Raw genomic sequence first — 20,992 nt, forward strand, 5'->3', positions numbered from 1 at the left:
CCGAAAATTTAGAGTATGCTTACTTAGGGGAGAACGAGTCTTTACCAGTTATCATTTCTTTTGAGTTGACTACCAGTCAAAAAGAAGCTCTCTTAGCTGTTTTAAGAGAGAATATGGAAGCCATTGGATGGACCATGGCTGATATCAAAGGGATTAGTCCAACCATTGTTCAACACCGAATCCATTTGATAGATGATGCCAAACCTACTAGAGATGCTCAACGTAGGTTAAACCCAGTGATGAAAGAAGCCGTTAGGAAAGACATTCTGAAATGTCTCGATCATGGGATTATTTATCCCATTTCTGATAGTTCATGGGTGAGTCCAGTCCAAGTTGTTCCAAAGAAATCTGGGATCACCGTGATCCAAAATGAGGCTAATGAGTTGATTCCCACTCGGATCCAAACTGGATGGCGAGTCTGTATTGATTACCGAAAGCTCAACTTAGCCACTCGGAAAGATCACTTCCCTCTTCCTTTCATTGACCAAATGTTAGAGCGTTTAGCAGGACACGAGTTCTACTGCTTCCTGGATGGATATTCAGGTTACAATCAAATCCCTATCGCTCCCGAAGATCAGGAGAAAACCACCTTCACTTGCCTGTATGAAACATTCGCATACCGACGCATGCCTTTTGGCCTATGCAATGCACCGGCCACATTCTAACGTTGCATGATCAGTATTTTTTCTGACATGGTAGAACGATTTCTCGAAATTTTCATGGATGACTTTTCCATCTTTGGTGACACATTTTCCTAATGTTTGCATCATCTTAAACTGGTCCTAGAACGGTGTAGGGAGAAAAATCTGACTCTCAATTGGGAGAAATGTCATTTCATGGTCAAACAAGGCATTGTCTTAGGACATGTAGTTTCGAATAGGGGAATCGAAGTGGACAAAGCTAAGGTAGATCTCATTTCCAATCTCCCTCCTCCCAAAACTGTCAAAGATGTCAGATCGTTTCTTGGTCATGCTGGTTTTTACCGACGTTTCATCAAGGATTTCAGCAAAATTGCTAGACCCTTGACCAATCTCTTAGCCAAGGATACATCATTTGTCTTCTCTCCCGACTGCCTCAAAGCTTTTGAATATCTGAAAAAGGAGCTAACCACAGCTCCTATCATTCATGCACCGGACTGGACCTTACCATTTGAACTGATGTGTGATGCATCTGATTCTGCAATCGGTGCTGTTTTAGGACAACGGTTTGATGGAAAACCGCATGTGATCTACTACGCCAGTAGGACTCTGAATGATGCCCAGCAAAACTACTCTGTCACAGAGAAAGAGTTTTTAGCTGTAGTCTTTGCCTTAGAAAAATTCAGGTCCTACCTCATCGGTTCCTTAACCAAAGTTTTCACTGATCATGCCGCACTAAAGTATCTTTTGACCAAAAAGGATGCTAAAGCACGGCTCATTAGATGGATTCTCCTTCTTCAAGAGTTTGACATTCAAATTCTTGACAGAAGGGGAACAGAGAACCCCGTAGCAGATCACCTCTCTCGACTCCCAAATGCACCAACATCAACCGTTCCAATCAATGAACATTTTCCAGATGAACAACTCCTAGAAATCCAATCTGTTCCCTGGTTCGCCGACATTGTGAACTACATAGTCATGAACCAGATCCCTTCTCATTGGTCCAAACAGGATAGATCCCGTTTTCTCTCCCAAGTAAAATACTTTTACTGGGATGATCCATATCTGTTCAAATACTGTCCTGATCAGATCTTTAGGAGGTGTGTTCCCACTGAAGAAACTAGGAGTGTTCTATCCTTCTGTCATGAGCAAGCCTGTGGGGGCCACTTTGGCCCGAGAAAAACAGCTGAAAAAGTTCTCCAGTCTGGGCTATATTGGCCCACTCTCTTCAAGGATTCATTCGAGTTTTGCAAAACCTGTAACCGCTGTCAGCTTTTAGGGAAGGTCACTAGGAGAAATATGATGCCTTTACAACCCATTTTATCCGTTGAACTTTTTGATCTGTGGGGTATCGATTTCATGGGACCATTTCCAAATTCCTTTGGAAATGTCTACATTCTAGTAGTCGTTGAATACATGTCAAAATGGGTTGAGGCGGTAGCTTGCAAAACTAATGACAACAAGGTCGTTGTCAAGTTTTTGAAAGAGAACATTTTTGCCCGGTTTGGAGTACCTCGAGCGATCATCAGTGATAACGGTACACATTTCTGTAACCGTTCTTTCGAGGCTTTGATGAGGAAATATTCAATCACACACAAATTGTCAACTCCTTATCACCCCCAAACCAGTGGGCAAGTAGAGGTCACAAACAGGCAGATCAAACAAATCTTAGAAAAAACAGTTAATCATAACAGAAAAGATTGGTCTGTAAAATTGTGTGATGCTCTGTGGGCGTATAGAACAGCTTTTAAAGCCAATTTGGGGATGTCACCATACAGATTAGTATTCGGGAAAGCTTGCCACCTACCAGTAGAATTAGAACATCGAGCAATGTGGGCAATAAAATAGTTAAATTTTGACTCAGACTCGCCAGGTAAAAACAGATTGCTCCAAATAAATGAGTTGGAAGAAATTCGGAATGATGCATACATAAACTCAAAAATTTACAAAGATAAAACAAAGATTTTTCATGACAAATCAATTTTGCGAAAAAATTTCTCTCCAGGACAGAAAGTTTTATTGTACAATTCAAAATTGCATCTTTTTCCTGGAAAATTAAGATTAAGATGGACTGGTCCATTTTTTGTTAAACAAGTTTTTCCACATGGAGCCGTCGAGATAGAAAATCCTAAAAATGGTAATATTTTTAAAATAAATGGTCAACGTCTGAAACCATTTTTAGAATTTTCTACGCTCGGAGAGGAAGAGGTGTTGGTTCTTCATGAACCTCATTATCTATAAAAAAAACTAATTTTTCTTTTGTTTAAAAAAAAAATTTGTTTCTTAAAAAACAAAAAAAAAATTGAATAAGTAACATAGGTAAAAAAAATAAAAAAAAATAATTACTTACAATTATTTGATTTCTTCATCCTCATACTAACAGTAATTACAGATCATTATCATCATTGTCAACCGAACAACTGTAAGTTCTTCAATTTTATCTGCTTTACTTTGTGCTTCAGCGAATTTGCATTGAGGACAATGCAAAATTTAGGTGTGGGGGTGAGAAATACATATTTTCCTCTTTATTTGACCTTTTTAGTTGTATTTTTCTTTCTTTTTGTTAAAAAAAATTATAAAAATATTGTCACTTGCCAAATTAATAGAGTTAAGTAATAATTGATCAAATTGGTAGATTTTAAATTTTCTAATTCATAGTTAGTGACATATTCAAGTTCACCTTTTATGATAACTCCAAATAAAATTCTTAAGAAATGATTTTTCAACTAGTACACTTTACTTAAGTCTTACCTTAGATTTTTAATTAAAAATAATAAAAATTTTGCATGCTTAACTTAGAGTTGAAATATTTTTTTCAAGTTATCTTGATTTACACATTTTTAAAGACTATATATACTTACACATATATATATTAAAAAAAAACTAACCTTATAAAAGAAGAGTGCGAAAAATGGGCACCACAAAAAAAAAAAAAACTCTTAAATTCAAGGTGATTCTATCTTATAAAGCCTAAGTTGACTGAGCAATTAAACCCAAGGAGTATCTCTATACTTAATGACCTAAGCCCAATTGGGTTGGGATTCATTGGCCCAAAACTCGTTAAATGGTCACTTAGAAAGCCCGTTAAAATAGAAAACAATCACCAAGAATTAGAGAGTGAAAAAAAAAATATATATATATACCACTAACCATTGTTTTTATTGTTGTTTTGTATATATGGTCTTGAAAAACAATTTTTGATCAAGAGACTTGAAAGTTATTTAAAACAAAGAGTTGGCATGTTCTTTTCAAAACTTTTTAATTAAATTTCTAAGATTTGACTTGGTTTTGTATTGCTATAATGAAAAAGATTTTCTAGGGGATTTACATTGGAGTTATATATAAAAACGTTTTCTTGATTATTAACTAGCTTCAATTAGAATGTTTAAATATATCAAGGAAAATCTGTTATTTACTGACTTATTTAACTTGGCAAGTTGACCGAATTTTGTGGGTATATTCACTGCAAACCCTCACGAGACTAAGGTGTGGGGGTATTTGATAATCATATTTTATTACAATTTTATACCCTCATTATCTATTTTATATGAATAAATATACCACTAATAATTGCGTTTATCTTTAATTGCAGGTTAATGAAGAATAAATCCCAAAAATCTCATCTCTTTTCTCAAGTGAAATATTTGATTTTTAAAAAGCCCAAAAGCCCAAATGTCCCAAATATTTGATTCCTATTCACAAATTGAATGTCATTTTCGGTTTTCAAAATCAATGAAAACTGGCCTTGTGCTGCAGAGTAGGCTTTTAACTTGATTGGGCCGGACTTATTGATTGCTTCATTGTTAATTTTTTGTCTCTCAAATGAATGGAATGAACAGCAGCTTGAGATTGGATTTTCAAAATCAAGTGTGGACCGGACCTGGACCTGCTGCATGCAAGGAATGGACTTTTATGCAAAAATAATTGAATGGATTTGGTTGCTGCACAAGAAATCAAGTGTGGGCCGAAAATTGCTTGCAACTTGGAAAATCAAATATGGGCCGAAAATCACAAGTGGTTGCAGCTGGATTTTGAAGAGGGCCGGACTTGAGATTATTTCGAAAATCCAATGCATACTCAAATGAAGACCGGACTTAGGCAGAGAATAGACCTGGAGACTTGCTTTCGGTTTTTAAAAAAATCAAATGGGAAGCTTGCTGGGCCGATTTTGCTGCAGAATTTGGAAGTTGTGGGCCGGCTGCAGTTTTGAATGGAAAATCAAATAATGAATGGGCTGGACCTCATGCAATGCAACTTGGATTTTTCTCTCAAGTGGGCCGGACTGTTTACTTTGCTGCAGCTTTGAAAATCAAATGAAAATTAATTAGGCCTCTTATGATTGAGCTAGAGAAGAACAAAAAGCAAATTTAAAGGTGGAGATTGTTGCTTGGGGCTCAAGACAAATCCAATGGCTCATATTCTTTGAAGATTACTATAAATAGGGGTAGAGAGTGAGGGGTTAGGAGTGTGAAAATTTTGTAAACTCCTTTTGGAGAGGAGGGCTACTCTTAATTGAGAAGGCCTTCCAAAAATTGTAACTTTAGTTGCAATTAATAAAAATAATTTTTTCCTCTTTAAATTTGTTCTTTCTCCTCTTTGTTGAATGATGAGGATGGAGATGAAGAGCAATTTGAAGGTTTGCATTTCTTTTCTCTTTTATTTCTTTTTAGTAATTTCTTTATTATTGCTTATTAGTTAGATTTAAATTCATGCTTGTAGTGTAGATTTATTTTCTTGTCTTTTTTATTTCTTTTTGCACTTTAATTTGTAGAGTAGATTTATTTTTCTTGCATTTAATTTCTGCAATTTATTTTGTAGTTTAGATTTTTATTTTCTTTGTAATTAGATTTATTTCTTGTTCATAGTTTAGATTTTTCTTTTCTTTTTAATTTTGTAATTAGTCTTCTTTTTCTTGTTTTTATTTCTTAAGATGTGAATTTAATTCTTGTAGGAATCTTAGAATTGTATGAAACTAGTCTAATTTCTTTTATATTGTATGAATTATTCTCTTACACTTAAAATGTTCATGTTTAGGATAATCAACTAGAGAACTAATCGGTAGAAGAAGAATTTGATAATCTATGTTTTCCTTAAATGGTTTGATATGTTATGCTTATGAATTCTAGGATTATTATCATGTTGTTGTTCTTATCATGAATAGTAATTTTGACTTAGATGATAATTTGATAGGTTACATTTTCCTTAAATGGTTTGATAATCTATGCTTAATAAATCTAAGTTGAAATATGATAAAAAGAGAATAGTTTATATTTTGTATGAAATTGGTTAGTTGATTATATTCTAGATTTCTTACTTCTTTTGAATCCTTCATCTTAACTTTCTTAAATTTTCTTTTCATTCTTAGTTTTATTTCTTGATTTTATTCATTCATCTTTCTTGCCTTGTGATTTCATTTATTCTTTAATTCTTCCTTCTCTCCTCTAAAATTCAATTTATTGTCTCTTGCATATATTCACAATCACACTTATTCTTTATTCTTAATTGTCACGCACAAAACATAAGAACCATTTCTAATAATCTCTTAAAATCACCTTCCTCGTGGGATCGATATTTTTTATACTATAACTTGATAAATTATGCACTTGCAATTTTGGTACATAATTATGCCGCATCACCAATCTAATGAACCTACTGCTACTTCAAATGCAACACAAAGTGAACGCCCACCTAATAAAGTGACTACTACTCCAAATGAACCAATTAATGAAGGCAATATTGATGTTACCTCACAACATAGAAGAGACAAGGAGCAAAACTTTAGAGGACCAAGAGGTAAAGGAATTATTCCAATGAAAATTAAATGGCCACCAGCTTGGACATATTATTGTAGGCATCGAAAATTGCCTATAGGTCTCCACGAACAGCTCAGTGTTAAGGAACGACGATGAACGTCACTATCCGATTCACAGGAGTTCGATTGATATCGATGAACGCTTGAAGTAAATCGACGAACTACGTGAACTAACGAAGGTACGGGATAATCGGGAGCCTCGCGATGTTTACAAAAGGAACAATACCCTTCGTGTCTCATTCACTCTACAGATGATCCAACCATCGGAGCTGATAGAACTCCTTGTCGGCTTTCCAACGCACTTCGAATCACTCAAATCCGAGTTCGGACGAAGAATTTACAGCAGAAGCGGACATATACACCATAACAGGAAATTCGTCAATGGGACTACAGAGGGAGGGCCAGATGGCTGAAATGTAGGTTAGGCAAAAGAGCGGGTAGTAGACAGAATATATGGTATTTCAGGCACGCAAAAGCGAGACAGAGAGCCCTAGGGTGTGTAGGCCCAAAAACTTGAGAACAACACGCTAAATGGGTGGCATCGCATGAAAAAGGCTACAAGAGAAATAAGACAAAGGAGTGGTACTTCGACAAAAAAAAACAGGGAAGGAACACCCTAGGGGTGTCTCGGGGATAAAGATGGGGCAACAACTGGGGGGTGTCTCAAAGGCAGAATTGGGGCTTTGATGGGTTTTACGCCGGAACCCTCAAGCTGAAATAAAAAAGCCGCATACTCTCATTTTTATCAGGATCTGGGAATTTTGGAAGAACACACCTGGGAGGCATGCGGAACTTTTAGAGTGATCAAAGTCTTTCAAACTCAAGAGATGAAAGTCGTCAGATCTACATCCCGCATCAATCTTAGTATATCAGTTGTGGTAATTCTAGAGAAGAGAATTATCTCGCTTTTTGGTCGAGATAAGCGGCTGTCTGTTTCTGATTCTCGCGATCGAAGCGGAAGTCTAGGATTAATAAACCTGATTGTGAGTGCAGCAGGTTTAGTCCACGGATATGCGAACATCCCTCGGTAGTCGAAAAATACATGGATTAATATTATTGGAACGCTAAAGACCCACGCAAGCAGGAGACGCACGAACGGATCTTGTGGTTATTTTCAAGAAATTGTAATTTTTAATTCTTTTGTTGTATTGAATTATTTGTAAGGCTTAAAAGTTTTAATAAAATCAATGAAAACAGCAACTTTCCCCGAAAACAAACTGGCGACCACAGTGGGAGCCAACAGCCTCGCTGCCGAGGCTGTCGTGACGCAACCGGCATTCAAGATCCGGGTGAATGAAGAGATCGAATATGAGTTCGATCAACAGAAGTTCGAAGAGTACCTCTCTTCCTCCTCCTCCAGATCCACCTCTCCCAGCAGGCGCAGGAAGGCATCCTCTTCCAGAAATGTTCGCGGGACCGCCGGCTCGAAGATACGAGATCCCCTCGTCATAACTGCACTTACTCCCCGCGACGCTCCTACGACGTCTAACGTGGTCGAAGCTGCAGATTCAGATCTTCCCTCCGCTGCGAAGACAACTGTTGAAGGCGTTCCAACCTTGTCGAAGAGGGCGCGTCAAAGACGTCGTCAACGCCTTGCACGATAATTAGCCAAGGCCGCAGAGTCGATGGACGGAGTCCGCTACACGGAGGACCTGAAATCAAGGCAGCGCCAAGAACAACAACGGCGAACCACCAACCTCTCCTCCAAGACAGAAATGAACGAATGGGTTCGTGTCCAGAAGACTCGCTCTACTCTCGAGGAGCGAATCAAGAAACATCGTGCACTGCTCGCGCATGCCCGAGCCCTTCTGCAGAAAGCAGAAGAGATGCAAAAAGAGGAGACAGTCAAGAAGCCGCCCCGACACAAGCAGGTGTGGGTGCCAAAGGCAAAACCAGCACCTAAGACAAAAGTGGACGGAGTTGCCGTCCAGCCTTCTTCAAATCCAGATCCCGTTTCCCCTGTTCCTATACCTACGACGGAGTCAGGTAAGAACGTGGGTCCCACAAGATCCAGAGTTCCTTTGAAAGGTCGCCTCGGTCCTTTACCAGAAGATCGAGGTAAAGCACCTGTCAAGGAGCGATTGGGGCCATTGAAGGGTCCCCAAACAATAGTCCAGACTGGGGGTCGTACCAATCCCCCCAAGAGATATAACAGAGGGAAAGCCCCTGTTACCGACCGTATTGGATTGTGGGTCGAAGTTCAGGAGCCCGTTAGGTTTTCACGCTCGCAGAAGCGTAAACTTGAACGTGCGACTTTTGAAAATGCTAATAAAGCGTCGTATCCCTAGAGGGAAGCACATTCGTCTGATGATGATGGTGTTATACCTGGGAAGTCATGCCAGCACTCTATGGGTTGCTCCAGTTATCAAACTGACGAGTTGTACTATAGAGCCGGAAGTGCAGGTAAGTCTCGAAAGAGAGACGCTCAAGACACGGAGTCTCACTGTCCGTGTGCCAACATAATCAAGGCGGTATTGTCGGAATGCTGCTGTTCTAAAGCCCCAAGGAGAGTTTCGGTGTTCGAGAGAATTTCCACCAGAACGTCCGAGACCAAGCCAAGGCGTTTCCGTAGGAAGAAGCATGTCCACCAAGAGGACGAATTCTTAGAAGTGTCTGCTAATATGACCGACAGAGGGAAATCGACACGACACTTTAGCCCAGATCAGTTTGTCGAAGTATCCCAGCGTATGACTCGATTGCGATCAGGGACCAATAGGCGAAGGAATTACCAAAGGATGCAAAAGGGACTTCCTTTGGAAGAGGAGGTGTCAGATGCTGGTTCAGATTCCTGCTCGGCTATAGCATCCGATGACACGGCATCTAGTGCGGCAACAACGACAACGGAAGTGGTCCTGTAGATGATAATGTAAAAGAGGACCACGTTACCTCTCCCCAAAGCCACTCGAAGACAGGTACGAGTGAAGACAAGAAGATGAAGGACTTGGAGAGCAAAATCAACGCGTTGATGAATGCTCAAGAAGTGAAAAGGTCCGGCATACCATGTCCATACCCAAGGGAGTGGGAATCAATTCCATATCCGGCAAAGTTCAATTTAATCAACTTTACGCCGTTTGATGGAAAGGGTTCCCCTACCCAACACTTGATATATTTTAAGTCTCACTTAGGAATAATCTCCGGGAATGAACCCTTAATGGTGCGGTCATTCATTGGCACTCTTCGCGGAGCAGCCTTCGATTGGTATCGTCGCCTAAAACCGGGGAGTATTAGCAGTTGGGATGACATGGAAGATATGTTTCTGACGAACTTCTTCGACGACGACACCGAGATTTCGATCGGCACACTATTTAACGAGAAGCAGAAAAATGGTGAGACAGTCGAAAACTTTGTGAAGAGATTCCGAAACAAAGCGATGAACTGCAGGGATCCGATCAGCGAAGATTTTATCCTCGAAACCTGTCACAATAATCTTTCATTGGACATCCTCGAAGCTATGGGAATGGCACCACCAAAGACCTGGAAGGACTTGAAAGTGCGAGGAGAACGAGCCGAAAGATTCCTTAAAAGGAAGAAAGCGGAAAGAGGTCAAATAACAAATAACGCTCCGCAACAGAACTTTGTCCCTAAGGGTAAGGGAAAAGCACAAGCGAATGCTGTGGACGCAAACCAAACATTCGAGGTGCAAGCGCAACCGCAACAGCAGCAACAAAAGGCACCTCAACAATCTAGGTGGCAACAACATCCCCAGAAGCAAAAGGCCTCGGAGCCGAAGTTCCCAAAAGTTTATTCGTTCAAAGAGGATGAAGTTCCCGGCATCTTCAAATACCTCATAGAGAATAACAAGATCAAATTGCCTCCGGTCCAGGATCAGGAAGATGCTAAGAGAATTAGTGATCCAAAATACTGCGCATTTCACAGAGTAGTGCACCATCCTACCAAGGCATGCTACGCCCTTAAAGATAAGATCCAAGCTCTAATCGATGTCGGGGTCATTACTATGAAGCAACCTAAGGAGAAGAAGGTGGGCGCAAATGCAGTATCGATTAGCTTCGGTTTTGTTCCCTTGAACTGGTTCCAGCATGAGCCGGTAATAAATGCAGCAGTGAAGACCGTGAACGATGATCCTCACAAACAGTGCCAGAAAGGACTTGTACCACACACAGCCCCGAATGGTGAGATTCTTTGGGTTCATCCAGATTTGATTGGAGATGAACAATGGACTGGAGCCTCTTCCAAGAAAAGGTCAAAAGGAAAAGGCAAGTCTTGTTATGGATCTTTTGCTATTCCAGGAGAAGACGACGAGGAAATTCCAGCCTTCCCGCTTTCTGAAGATGAACAGGAGGCCTTTGTAACCCGAAGCGGGAATGAATATCACTACAAATATCCGGATGCTTCTGAGCAACTGGCTAAGCAGGGGACAACCAAAACCGTTCCCTCCAAGACGTTAGCAGAACTGGGAATTGTCGCAACTCCCCCAACGCCAGTAGCCATGGAGAAAGTCCAGCAAAAGGAGAAAGGGAAAGAACCTCTACGCCAAGAAGTCCAAAACCCGAGGCAGTCTCGATTCAATCATCCGATTGGAAGAGACAAACCGGGAAGTGCAAGCTCTCCGCCTCATTTTGACATCATGGCGCAGTTAGCTAATATACCAGCTAGGATAACCCTGTACGAATTATTGCGTCTTTCAAAGGACACAAGGAAAGCATTGCAGGAAGCCTTGAGCGACTCTGAAGCTTTCTTGACTCGAATCAAGCCGTCGTCTGAAGAACCGGAACCGTCAGTTCAACACTGTAATCTCACGGCACACCGTTTTCCCTGCATCTCTTTCACCAAAGAAGACATGCAGACGAAGAACTCTTCCCCGGCCACATTGGCTCCAGCGTTGTCAACCGGATCCAAGTCGATCCGGGTTCCGCTGTCAGTATCATGCCATTCCGATTGATGCATAATCTCGGAATACCGGCAAGTAAGCTAACATCCACGGGCACTACGATATATGGATTCAACACCAGTGGGTCTAGACCCTTGGGAAAGATTCGGATAAAGTGCCAGATCGGAGATTTAAAGTCAGAAGTTACCTGCTACGTGATTGACGCGGAAACATCCTATAATTTACTGTTGGGTCGACCTTGGATCCACGGCAATCTTATAGTCTCGTCAACTCTTCACCAATGCCTCAAATATGTGGATACAAATAACGAAGTCAAGACGGTGGTCGCGGATAAGCAACCGTTTAAAGGGTTGGAGAACTATTTCACTGATTCCCTTCTATACGGTGCTGAGTCCGATACTGAACCATCGGCCCAAGGAACGGACAGCGGTGATGAAGCTGATACCGAAGCTGGGTTTGATTATGATGGTGGTTTTGTACTTAATGACATTGTACCCATTGTAATCAATCTTGACGATGATGAATCATCGGAAAGTAGTTGTAATTGGCAACTTGTCGAAGAACTATCAATAAACGATGATTTAGAGTACTCGATGTGTCTTGATAATGTCACTAAAGAGCTTTATGATAACCCTGACTTATATATGCCACTTCAATCATTTTGTATGACGAAAAAACAGGTACAGGATACGTGCGGAACGACACTTGTCATCCCCGCAGGGACAGGGGGTGGAAAGGAAATCGTCTATGGTAAAGGAAGAAAATCTCCGATACCCGACCACTTCTTGGAAGAAGAAGACAATGAAGATAAACCTGCCCCTCATCTATTTAGATATAACGCAAAAGCGCGTGATCTAATGGAAAAATATGGATATGATTTCACGTTAGGAGAGGGTCTTTGCTTTGGTCGAGGTCCGCGAGTTCCACCTCGAATGGCCTATGTACCAAAAGGGAAACCCGATGATTATTATCGCCACAAGAGAGGTTTAGGTTATGTCTCCTCATCCGACGACGAATGTTGCTGGCAAGTCATTGATCAAATTGCTAACAAAGCTAGAAACGGGTACTCTTCTGATTCTTCAGTTTGGGATTCCGACACTAGTATTGGTGAAATGTTCAAAAAGTTGATGTCGAACATGGTTACAGTCGATCCTACCACAATAGAGGAAGACGATCAGATGCCGACTTGGGAAGATCCTTGGGTTCATCACCTAAACATGCAGTACGGCGATAGGTTTGAGCAAAGGGAGCCTCCTACCGAAGATCAAGTACTCCAAGTGAATATGGGTAGCGAAGATAATCCGAAGCCTATATTCATTAGCGACAGCCTCCCACCGGAAGAGAAAGAAGAGTTAATCTCTCTTATCAGGGAGTACATCGATGTGTTCGCCTGGAATTATGAAGATATGCTAGGACTCGATCCAAACGTAGCAGTGCATCGTCTCAATATCAAGTCGGATGTCAAACCTATCAAACAACAAAAAAGACGGTTTCGTCCGCAAATGATGGAAGCAATCGAGGCCGAAGTTAAAAAGCTTATTGACTCGGGCTTCGTCAGGGAAGAGCAGCATCCAGAGTGGCTTGCCAATATCGTCCCGATCCTTAAGAAGAACGGGAAGATCAGTGTTTGTATCGACTTTAGAGACCTCAATGTTGCCTGCCCAAAAGATGACTTCCCCCTTCCCATCACAGATGTCATCATTGACAATACGTGTGGGTTCGAGAGGATGTCTTTCATGGATGGTTTCTCTGGTTATAACCAAATAAAGATGCATCCAGATGATGAAAAGCATACCGCGTTTAGAACACCCCTCGGTGTTTTCTGCTACACGGTCATGCCCTTCGGCTTAAAAAATACAGGTGCCACATATCAGCGAGCCATGTCAAAGATTTTTCAGGAGCATCTTCTGAAGACTGTCGAATGCTACGTGGATGATTTGGTCGTGAAAAGTCGTGATAAGAAAGATCACATTAAGGACTTGAAGACCATGTTCGACTTAATGCGAGCCCATCAATTGAAAATGAATCCTACCAAGTCTTTCCTCGGAATGTCCAGTGGTAAATTCCTGGGATTTGTCGTCACCACCAAAGGTATTCACATCGACCCTGATAAGGTAAAGGCAATTAATGAATTGCAGCCCCCGAGAAACCTCAAGGAGCTCAGAGGACGCACCGAAATCAGGCAAACCGTTCTTGATTTATGTCAAGGCGACGAGCCACTCATTAAGTGCATTACTTGCACAAGATGATGATAACGGTCATGAGCAGGCGGTATATTATTTAAGCCGAACCATGGTAGGCGCTGAATCTCGATATCCTATGATTGAGAGAGAATGCCTCGCTTTAGTGTTCGCTATTCAGAAGATGCGGCATTACCTGGTTGGACAGACCATTTATGTCATCTCTAAAGTTAACCCAGTCCGAGTATTCATGACTCAACCAGCTTTCATGAACTGGCGGTTAGCAAAATGGGCCTTACTCTTGTCCTAATATGACTTACATTTTAAATAACAGAAGTCAGTAAAAGGACAGGCCATCTGTGATCTCCTGGCAGCTAATCCAACTATGGATACCGCCGAGATATATGACGACCTACCCGATGAAACCCACGAAGTCAACGCAACTTCGCACCAGCAAGTATGGCGTTTGTACTTCGACGGCGCTTCACGAGTAGCTAATGTAGCAAGTGCTCCTGGAGGTTCTAAGATTTCTTCCGGAGTTGGAGTTATCTTAGTTTCCCCAGGAAAACACGTGATGCCTCGAGCTTACTCATTGACCGAACCGTGCTCAAATAACGTAGCCGAATATAATACATTACTCATAGGACTCGGTTTCACCAAAGAACTGGGGGTTGAGTATCTCAAAGCCTTCGGTGATTCTCAACTGACAGTTAAACAAGTTCAGGGAGAGTACGAGGTCCGAAGCCAGGATTTAATACCATACCATAAGATGGCAGTGGAGATGGCAGAATCATTCGAAGGATTCTTTATCGAACATATTCCACGGTTGCAGAATACCTACGCAGACGCGTTAGCGGCATTAGCCGTATCCCTGGCACAGCCTCCTGAAACAAAACAGTTTGTTACAGTAAGGACTCACCAACTCCTAGTGCTAATTTATGATGAAGATGGCGAAGAAGAAGATATTAAGGAAACACATTCAACTCAAGTTGAGTTCGAGCCCCGAGATTGGCGTTTCCCCATCATCGATTACGTCTTGCATGGAATCTTGCCAGAAGACGTGAAGGAAAGAGATTCAATCCGACGAAGAGCATCAAGATTCTACTATAATACGGAGAATCGAACGCTATACCGCAGGGGGTACGATGGGTTGCTAGCACGTTGCTTATCAACTAAGGAAGCTGAAGAAGTCCTTAGAGAAGCACATGAAGGAGAATGTGGCGCACACCAACCTGGCCCCAAGCTTTATGACCGCATCAGAAGAATGGGATATTTTTGGCTATTCATGATGAGTGATGCAGTCGCGTATGCATGAAAATGTCATGCGTGTCAAGTACATGCAAATTATATGCATCAACCTCCGGAGCACCTGCATCCTTCGGTTATGTCTTGGCCGTTTGAGACCTGGGGAATGGATATTGTTGGTCCTATAAATCCCCCGTCAGTCAAAGGTGATCGGTTCATCCTGGCAATTACCGACTACTTCTCCAAATGGGCTGAAGCGGTTCCTCTCAGAGAAGTCAAAACGAGCAATGTCATTGCATTCATCAAGCACCATATCATCTACCGGCATGGTGTCCCGAGACGAATCATACATGACAACGGTCCTCAATTCGTCAGCAATGCGTTCATCAAATTTTGCGAAAAGTTCAAAATTCAGGACATCTCGTCGACAGCTTACAATCCCAGCAATGCGTTCATCAAATTTTGCGAAAAGTTCAAAATTCAGGACATCTCGTCGACAGCTTACAATCCTACAGCGAATGGATTAGCCGAAGCCTTCAACAAGACTATCATAAAGCTTTTGTCGAAACTCGTGAAAGCTAATAAACGAGACTGGGATGATAAGCTTGGTGCGGCTCTATGGGCCTATCGCACCACGGTGCGCACACCAACGGGAGCGACCCCATATTCACTGGTATACGGATGTGAAGCAGTTCTTCCATTGGAGATTCAAATCCCGTCACTTCGAATTGCCCTCGCGACTCAAATGACGACCGAAGAGCAACATCAGAAGCGCCTTGAAGAACTTGAAAGGCTAGATGAGAAGCGTTTAGAAGCTCAACAGCATATCGAATTCTACCAAGCCAGAATCTCTAGAGCTTTTGACAAAAAGGTTCGAGGTTCGACAACGGAGCTTCAAAGAAGGGGATTTGGTTCTAGCAGAAAGGCGGCCTATGATCCTTAACTCTAAGAAGAAGGGTAAATTTGAACCCAAATGGGAGGGACCATTCGTAGTAGAGACGGTTTACTCGAGTGGCGCATATCGCCTAGTCACCAAGGACGGCGACCGGCTTATGATGCCGATAAACGGCAAGTTCCTGAAAAAATACTATCCTTAGCATCTTCAGGATAACCAATGTATCGGGAAGTTCCTGGAAGAATGCCATATGTGGTATTCTTAGGGATAACCCAATCATTGTAGAAGTGATGAATAAGAAAGCCCCGTTCGAATTCTGAATGTCGGAATATTTCTTCTTATTATCAAATTCTCTAACTCTCATGAGTTATTTTGATGAGATGAGATCCAATCCTTTAACAGGTTAATTTTTCCTCACCAAATCACCCGCTGATCAAATTAATCAACGGGAGATTCACCAAAATTTCTACCCGCCAGTCATCGGCAACTCTCAGACTCAACATGTTAGGTCTTAATCACTTAACATTGAAGTCCCCCCGTGAGTGGTAGTACGAGTTGGCATTTTTATTGCTACCTGTATTTCACTCTCTTTGCTTTCAGGTCAAACCTATAAAAGTTAGGGCCAAAGCCAAATTCCCCTCTCGATTCCTCCCATGAACGAGAGGTCCACTTTCAGTTCGGACAATCAAACCTATAAAAGTTAGGATTGTTCCCAATCTCACTTAGTCAAGCCTACAAATAGTTAAGACTAAGACCGAGTCATTCCTTTTCGATAAACGAAAGTCTACCTTTGTTCTTTTTTCCACCAAACCTATAAAAGTTAGGGTCGAAATTGGGCTTTCTCCTCAATGAATGAGGGATTCTTTTGATTCAAATGACCAATCCTATAAAAGTTAGGGTCGTTTGAATCTTTCTGATTCTCAGAGTGGAGATCCCACTCTTAGTTTCATCTTTGCGGATTCTGGGGGTGGAGATCTCACCTTCAGTTTCCTTTCCAACTGTAGATAGAATATAAAATTCTTCCTCTCCCAATTTCCAGTCTGTCTTTGTTCTTAGAAAAGACACAATTCTCAACTTCCAATCTGGGCACTTTGTGCACGAGGAATTTTATCTCAACTCCTGAATAGAGATAAGCCTACGCCTAACACGCGTTGCCGGTTTAGTCTTTCACCGATTGAAAAAGACACCAAGGTCTAGACTTGGGGAATTTTATCCCGAAGCCTAAGTAGGGATGAGTCAACACCTAACACGTGTTGCCGGGTAGCCTATTCCCGTAACAAAGACGAAGCCTATGTATTCGACATCATAGCACAAAGTCTCAGAGAATTCACTCTCTTAGCACAACGTTACATGCGGAACGGATTTAGACAATCCGCATGCTAGCCCGATTCAAACGGTAATCGGTAAAGGCACGTCAAACCCGTTGAGGGCTGGGGGTTTGCCAAAAATCCCAAAGTCTATATCTAACACGCATGCCGGTTTAGTCTTTCACCAATTGAAAAAGACACCAAGGTCTAGACTTGGGGAATTTTATCCCGAAGCCTAAGTAGGGATGAGTCAACACCTAACACGTGTTGCCGGGTAGCCTATTCCCGTAACAAGGGCGAAGCCTATGTATTCGACATCATAGCACAAAGTCTCAGAGAATTCACTCTCTTAGCACAACGTTACATGTGGAACGGATTTAGATAATCCGCATGCTAGCCCGATTCAAACGATAATCGGTAAAGGCATATCAAACTCGTTGATGGCTGGGGGTTTGCCAAAAATCCTGTATATCTTATCATCGCTGGGTTCAAAATATCATAAAGGAATCAAATACAGAGTCTCTATTAATAGATTAAGTCAAAGCATACAATAAAAAGCTCGTTAGCCCGAAGGCAGCTGGCGGCTAAGAACATGAGACTCTAAACTAGAAAGCCTATCTATATAACTCTGCTCAAGTTCTGCCTGCAGACCAGCTCGGACAGATTCTTCAGAACTGCTCAAGATCTTCACGGCTTCATTCTTCAGCTTCATTAATTTCTCCTGTGTAGATCCTAGCTTCTCGAGTCCTGTCCACGAGAACGCTCTAATCCAGCCAGGTCTTCTGCAATAATAGTAACGGACTCCTCGGCGTGCTTCAAGGCCTCCTTCAACCTAGCCATTTCCTCGCGGCCGGAATCCAAAGAGCTGAGTAACCCGGCTCTATCTGTATCCTTCCTCGCCACAGTAGCCACCAGCTGCGCAACAGAATGCTCATGTGACTGAAGCTCACTGCCAATGGAAGATCTCAGGTCGCGCCACTGTGCCAGCCTATGCTCCATCTGAGAGGACACGAAGGAAGAAGCTCCATTAGCCTTCAGTTCCTTCAACTCTCGGATCTCCGACTCCAGAACAGTAAAATCGGCGGTGAAGGAATCGGCCAACTCTGGATACCCTTCTTCTCTGATCATCGTCATGTAGCGAGAAAAGGAACGCCTGAACTGATCGAAATAATATCCTCGATGAAGAAGTTTCTCGATCATGCCGTTAAAAAAGGCAGTAAAAAAGCCGAGGTCTGTACGAAAAATGTCTTTGTCGGGATCGGTATCGACCAAAAGGACGCGGACATGCTCATATAGAGATGATCGAGATCCTACAAGCAACAGTGTGGAAAGCTAAGAGATCATCGAATACGATAAGAAAAATTTAAAGACAAATTCCGAGCATACCAACACCAACGGAGGTCCCCTCGGGCTGAGGTCTGACAGGCTCCGAGATACCGGCAGGAGTAGTCATGGAGGGTATATCAACCCCTGTAGGCAAACTATCCGTCCCAGAAACTGTAGTGGCATCAGGCACAACGGCTGGTCCTATAGTTACACTTCTTTATTAGTCAAAATGGAAATTTAGACAAATAAGGAGAATCGGGATGATAAGATCATCTGCATACCTGCAAGTCCATCGTCCTCAGGTACACGGGGAATGCCAGGAGTCATAAGAGTATCGGTCCCGGTGGCTGGTCCTATGATTACACACGTCTATTAGTCAGAAAATCAAACAAATGAAAAGGAGCACGACGTCCTAGATCGTATGCATACCTGCAAGTCCGTCACTCCGAGGGAAACTAGATATGCCGGGGATCATTACTGAATCAGTCCCAATGACTGGTACTGTGATATTAATCCTTCGTTAGTCAGACAAAAGATCAGGCAAAATGAAGGGAATCAGATATATACCTGTGAATGAATCACTCTCAAAGGGTGGTCCCACGGTTCCTCTGGTGGCCTGTTCAGCCAGCATGTCGACTAATAATCCAATGTCGGGTCCCGAGAAACTTGGTGCAGAAGCACACCCTTGTTCCTCGAAACCTACATCATGAAAGGCCTCATCCTCAACTGGCTTCTCTATCACGACATCTGCAGAATAATTTAAGTGTTGGATATATGTATAAGAAGATGGGAAAAGAAGGAAAAGCTCAGAGGTACCTGCAGAAGGAACAGAAAATTCTTTTTCCCCAATATCCATGCTTGGGTTCTTCAAGTTACCTGAAAGAAAGCGAAGCACAAAAAAATGATGAATCATGAATTCCCTAACTCTTCTAAATACTACTCGAGGAGGGTGTCATCGGATTTAGATATACCTGAACATGGAATGGTGGGCTCAATACTATTCACCTGCTCAGTATCAATGTTCGCATCGACATCCATGGAATCGTCACGAATAGCGTCACACATCTGCTGCATGAAGCTATCCAGATTATCAGAACCAGGGAATACAGGATCCGGTGGGAGTTCGCCCTCTTCATAGTGTCCTGGAACATAAAACATGATTATGAATCCCAGAAGGTAAACTATCTTAAAGCAATAAGATAATAAAATATTACCTTCCTCTCCGTCGGCGATGTCTCCTAAATCCACTCCATAGGGGCGCCGACCAACGTGTGGTTTATGAGCGGTCTTCTTCTTTTTCGGAATACCAGCCCTCATAGAACCAACGGGTCGTTCGTGCACAGACTTGCCACGCGTCTCAACCTGTGTAGGAGCTTTGCCGCTAGGCCTGGATCTCGAATAACGAGAAGCGAGCGACTCATGCTCATCGACTGTCCTACCTGGGGTGATAAGAGTCATTTCGTTAGGATAAGTGAATAAGACCTTTCGTTGATACCAATTGAGGTTGAGAAAGAAGACCAAAGAGCATAACAAACCCGCATTAAGTTCTTCTTCGTCAGTATCTATATCCACATACTCCTCCTCAGAAGTCTCGTCCTCATCATCAGTAGGAAGGAGCTCTTCATCGTCCTCCATCCTGTCTCTGCTCGAGAGAGAAGGTTTGGCAGGCTTCTTCCCCTGTTTCCTAGCAAGCTCAGCCTTACGAGCAGCCATCATAGTGACTTGAACCAAGTGCTCAGACTGCAACTCTGAAAGACTCCTCACGCCTATGGACTCATTGGCAGAAAGGAACCACTTGCAGCTCTATGTGGCAACGATTCTTCACCCGGAGAACGAGATACCCAACGCGGATGTTTACCAACCAGCGGAAACAACCAACGTCAAGAGCAGTCCGATTAGTTCTGGGTTTCTCCTCATCAATCAGCACATCACCATAGCGACCCGAAAAGCGAGGAAAACACTTGAAGAACTCCCAGCTCGTACGAACTTGAAGCTCTCGTTGTACATCACTGAATGTTTTCCCGAGCCATCTGCTCCTATCCAACAGCTGCATGAAAGGAACAGGGGCATCAACAGTGCTGGGCGCCGACATCAAGTCAGGACGGTGAAGAACAAGCCACGCCATCAGATACGCATAAGGAAGCTCGACCTTCACACAAATAAGCTCGGCCGACGGTTCGGAACCCACCTGCGCAAAACCATTGACCAGATGCCTAAGCCCACAATGGATACCAGCAATCATCGCTGGGAGCAGGGAAAGCTCCCTCCCATAAGCTAGCTGAACTGCAGGGAAGAGCACCTCGAGAGGTAAGGCGTCTGAAAGCTGATACGGAACGACACACTTCTTCAACCAGAGGGCAAGATAGCCTGCTAGCAGAGTCCTGGGCTCAATGGACTTCTGTGCACGACCAAGGAACGAACGAAACTTGGTTCCTACAGGAAAAGCTCCCTCAGCACTGGCAATGGTATAAGAGCGAGCCTCAGCCTTCTCCATCAACTCATTAACGGCGGTAGGTGTCAAAACATCTAACTCACGATCCAAATTCTGGAACAAATAGACAGCAAACTGCTTCAAGCTGATCTGCCTTTTCCTCTTCGCTTGAGTAGAAACCTTAATCAGAGAGGTGTGGTAATGGCAGGCAAGATCCCAAAGAGTATCGTACATATCGGGAGCATCCTTCTTCAGCCACTCCAATTGCTGGTTCGAGGGGAAGTACTCCTGGTATGGACAATCCCCCAT

General features: G+C 42.5%; 1 protein-coding gene across 1 annotated transcript; it reads right to left on the reverse strand.

Annotated features, from left to right (window-relative positions):
• LOC109842568 lies at positions 17,659–20,992 on the reverse strand. Its single transcript, XM_020411427.1, has 10 exons — positions 20,710–20,992; positions 19,467–20,018; positions 19,224–19,394; positions 19,069–19,128; positions 18,820–18,999; positions 18,682–18,753; positions 18,534–18,605; positions 18,313–18,453; positions 18,211–18,236; positions 17,659–17,841 (listed from the first exon to the last, which is right to left on the reverse strand). Exons 1-10 carry the CDS (start codon positions 20,990–20,992, stop codon positions 17,659–17,661), a joined length of 1,740 nt encoding a protein of 579 aa, XP_020267016.1.

This window comes from Asparagus officinalis, chromosome 5 (assembly GCF_001876935.1).
Source record: "Asparagus officinalis chromosome 5, Aspof.V1, whole genome shotgun sequence".
Classification (NCBI taxonomy): domain Eukaryota; kingdom Viridiplantae; phylum Streptophyta; class Magnoliopsida; order Asparagales; family Asparagaceae; genus Asparagus; species Asparagus officinalis.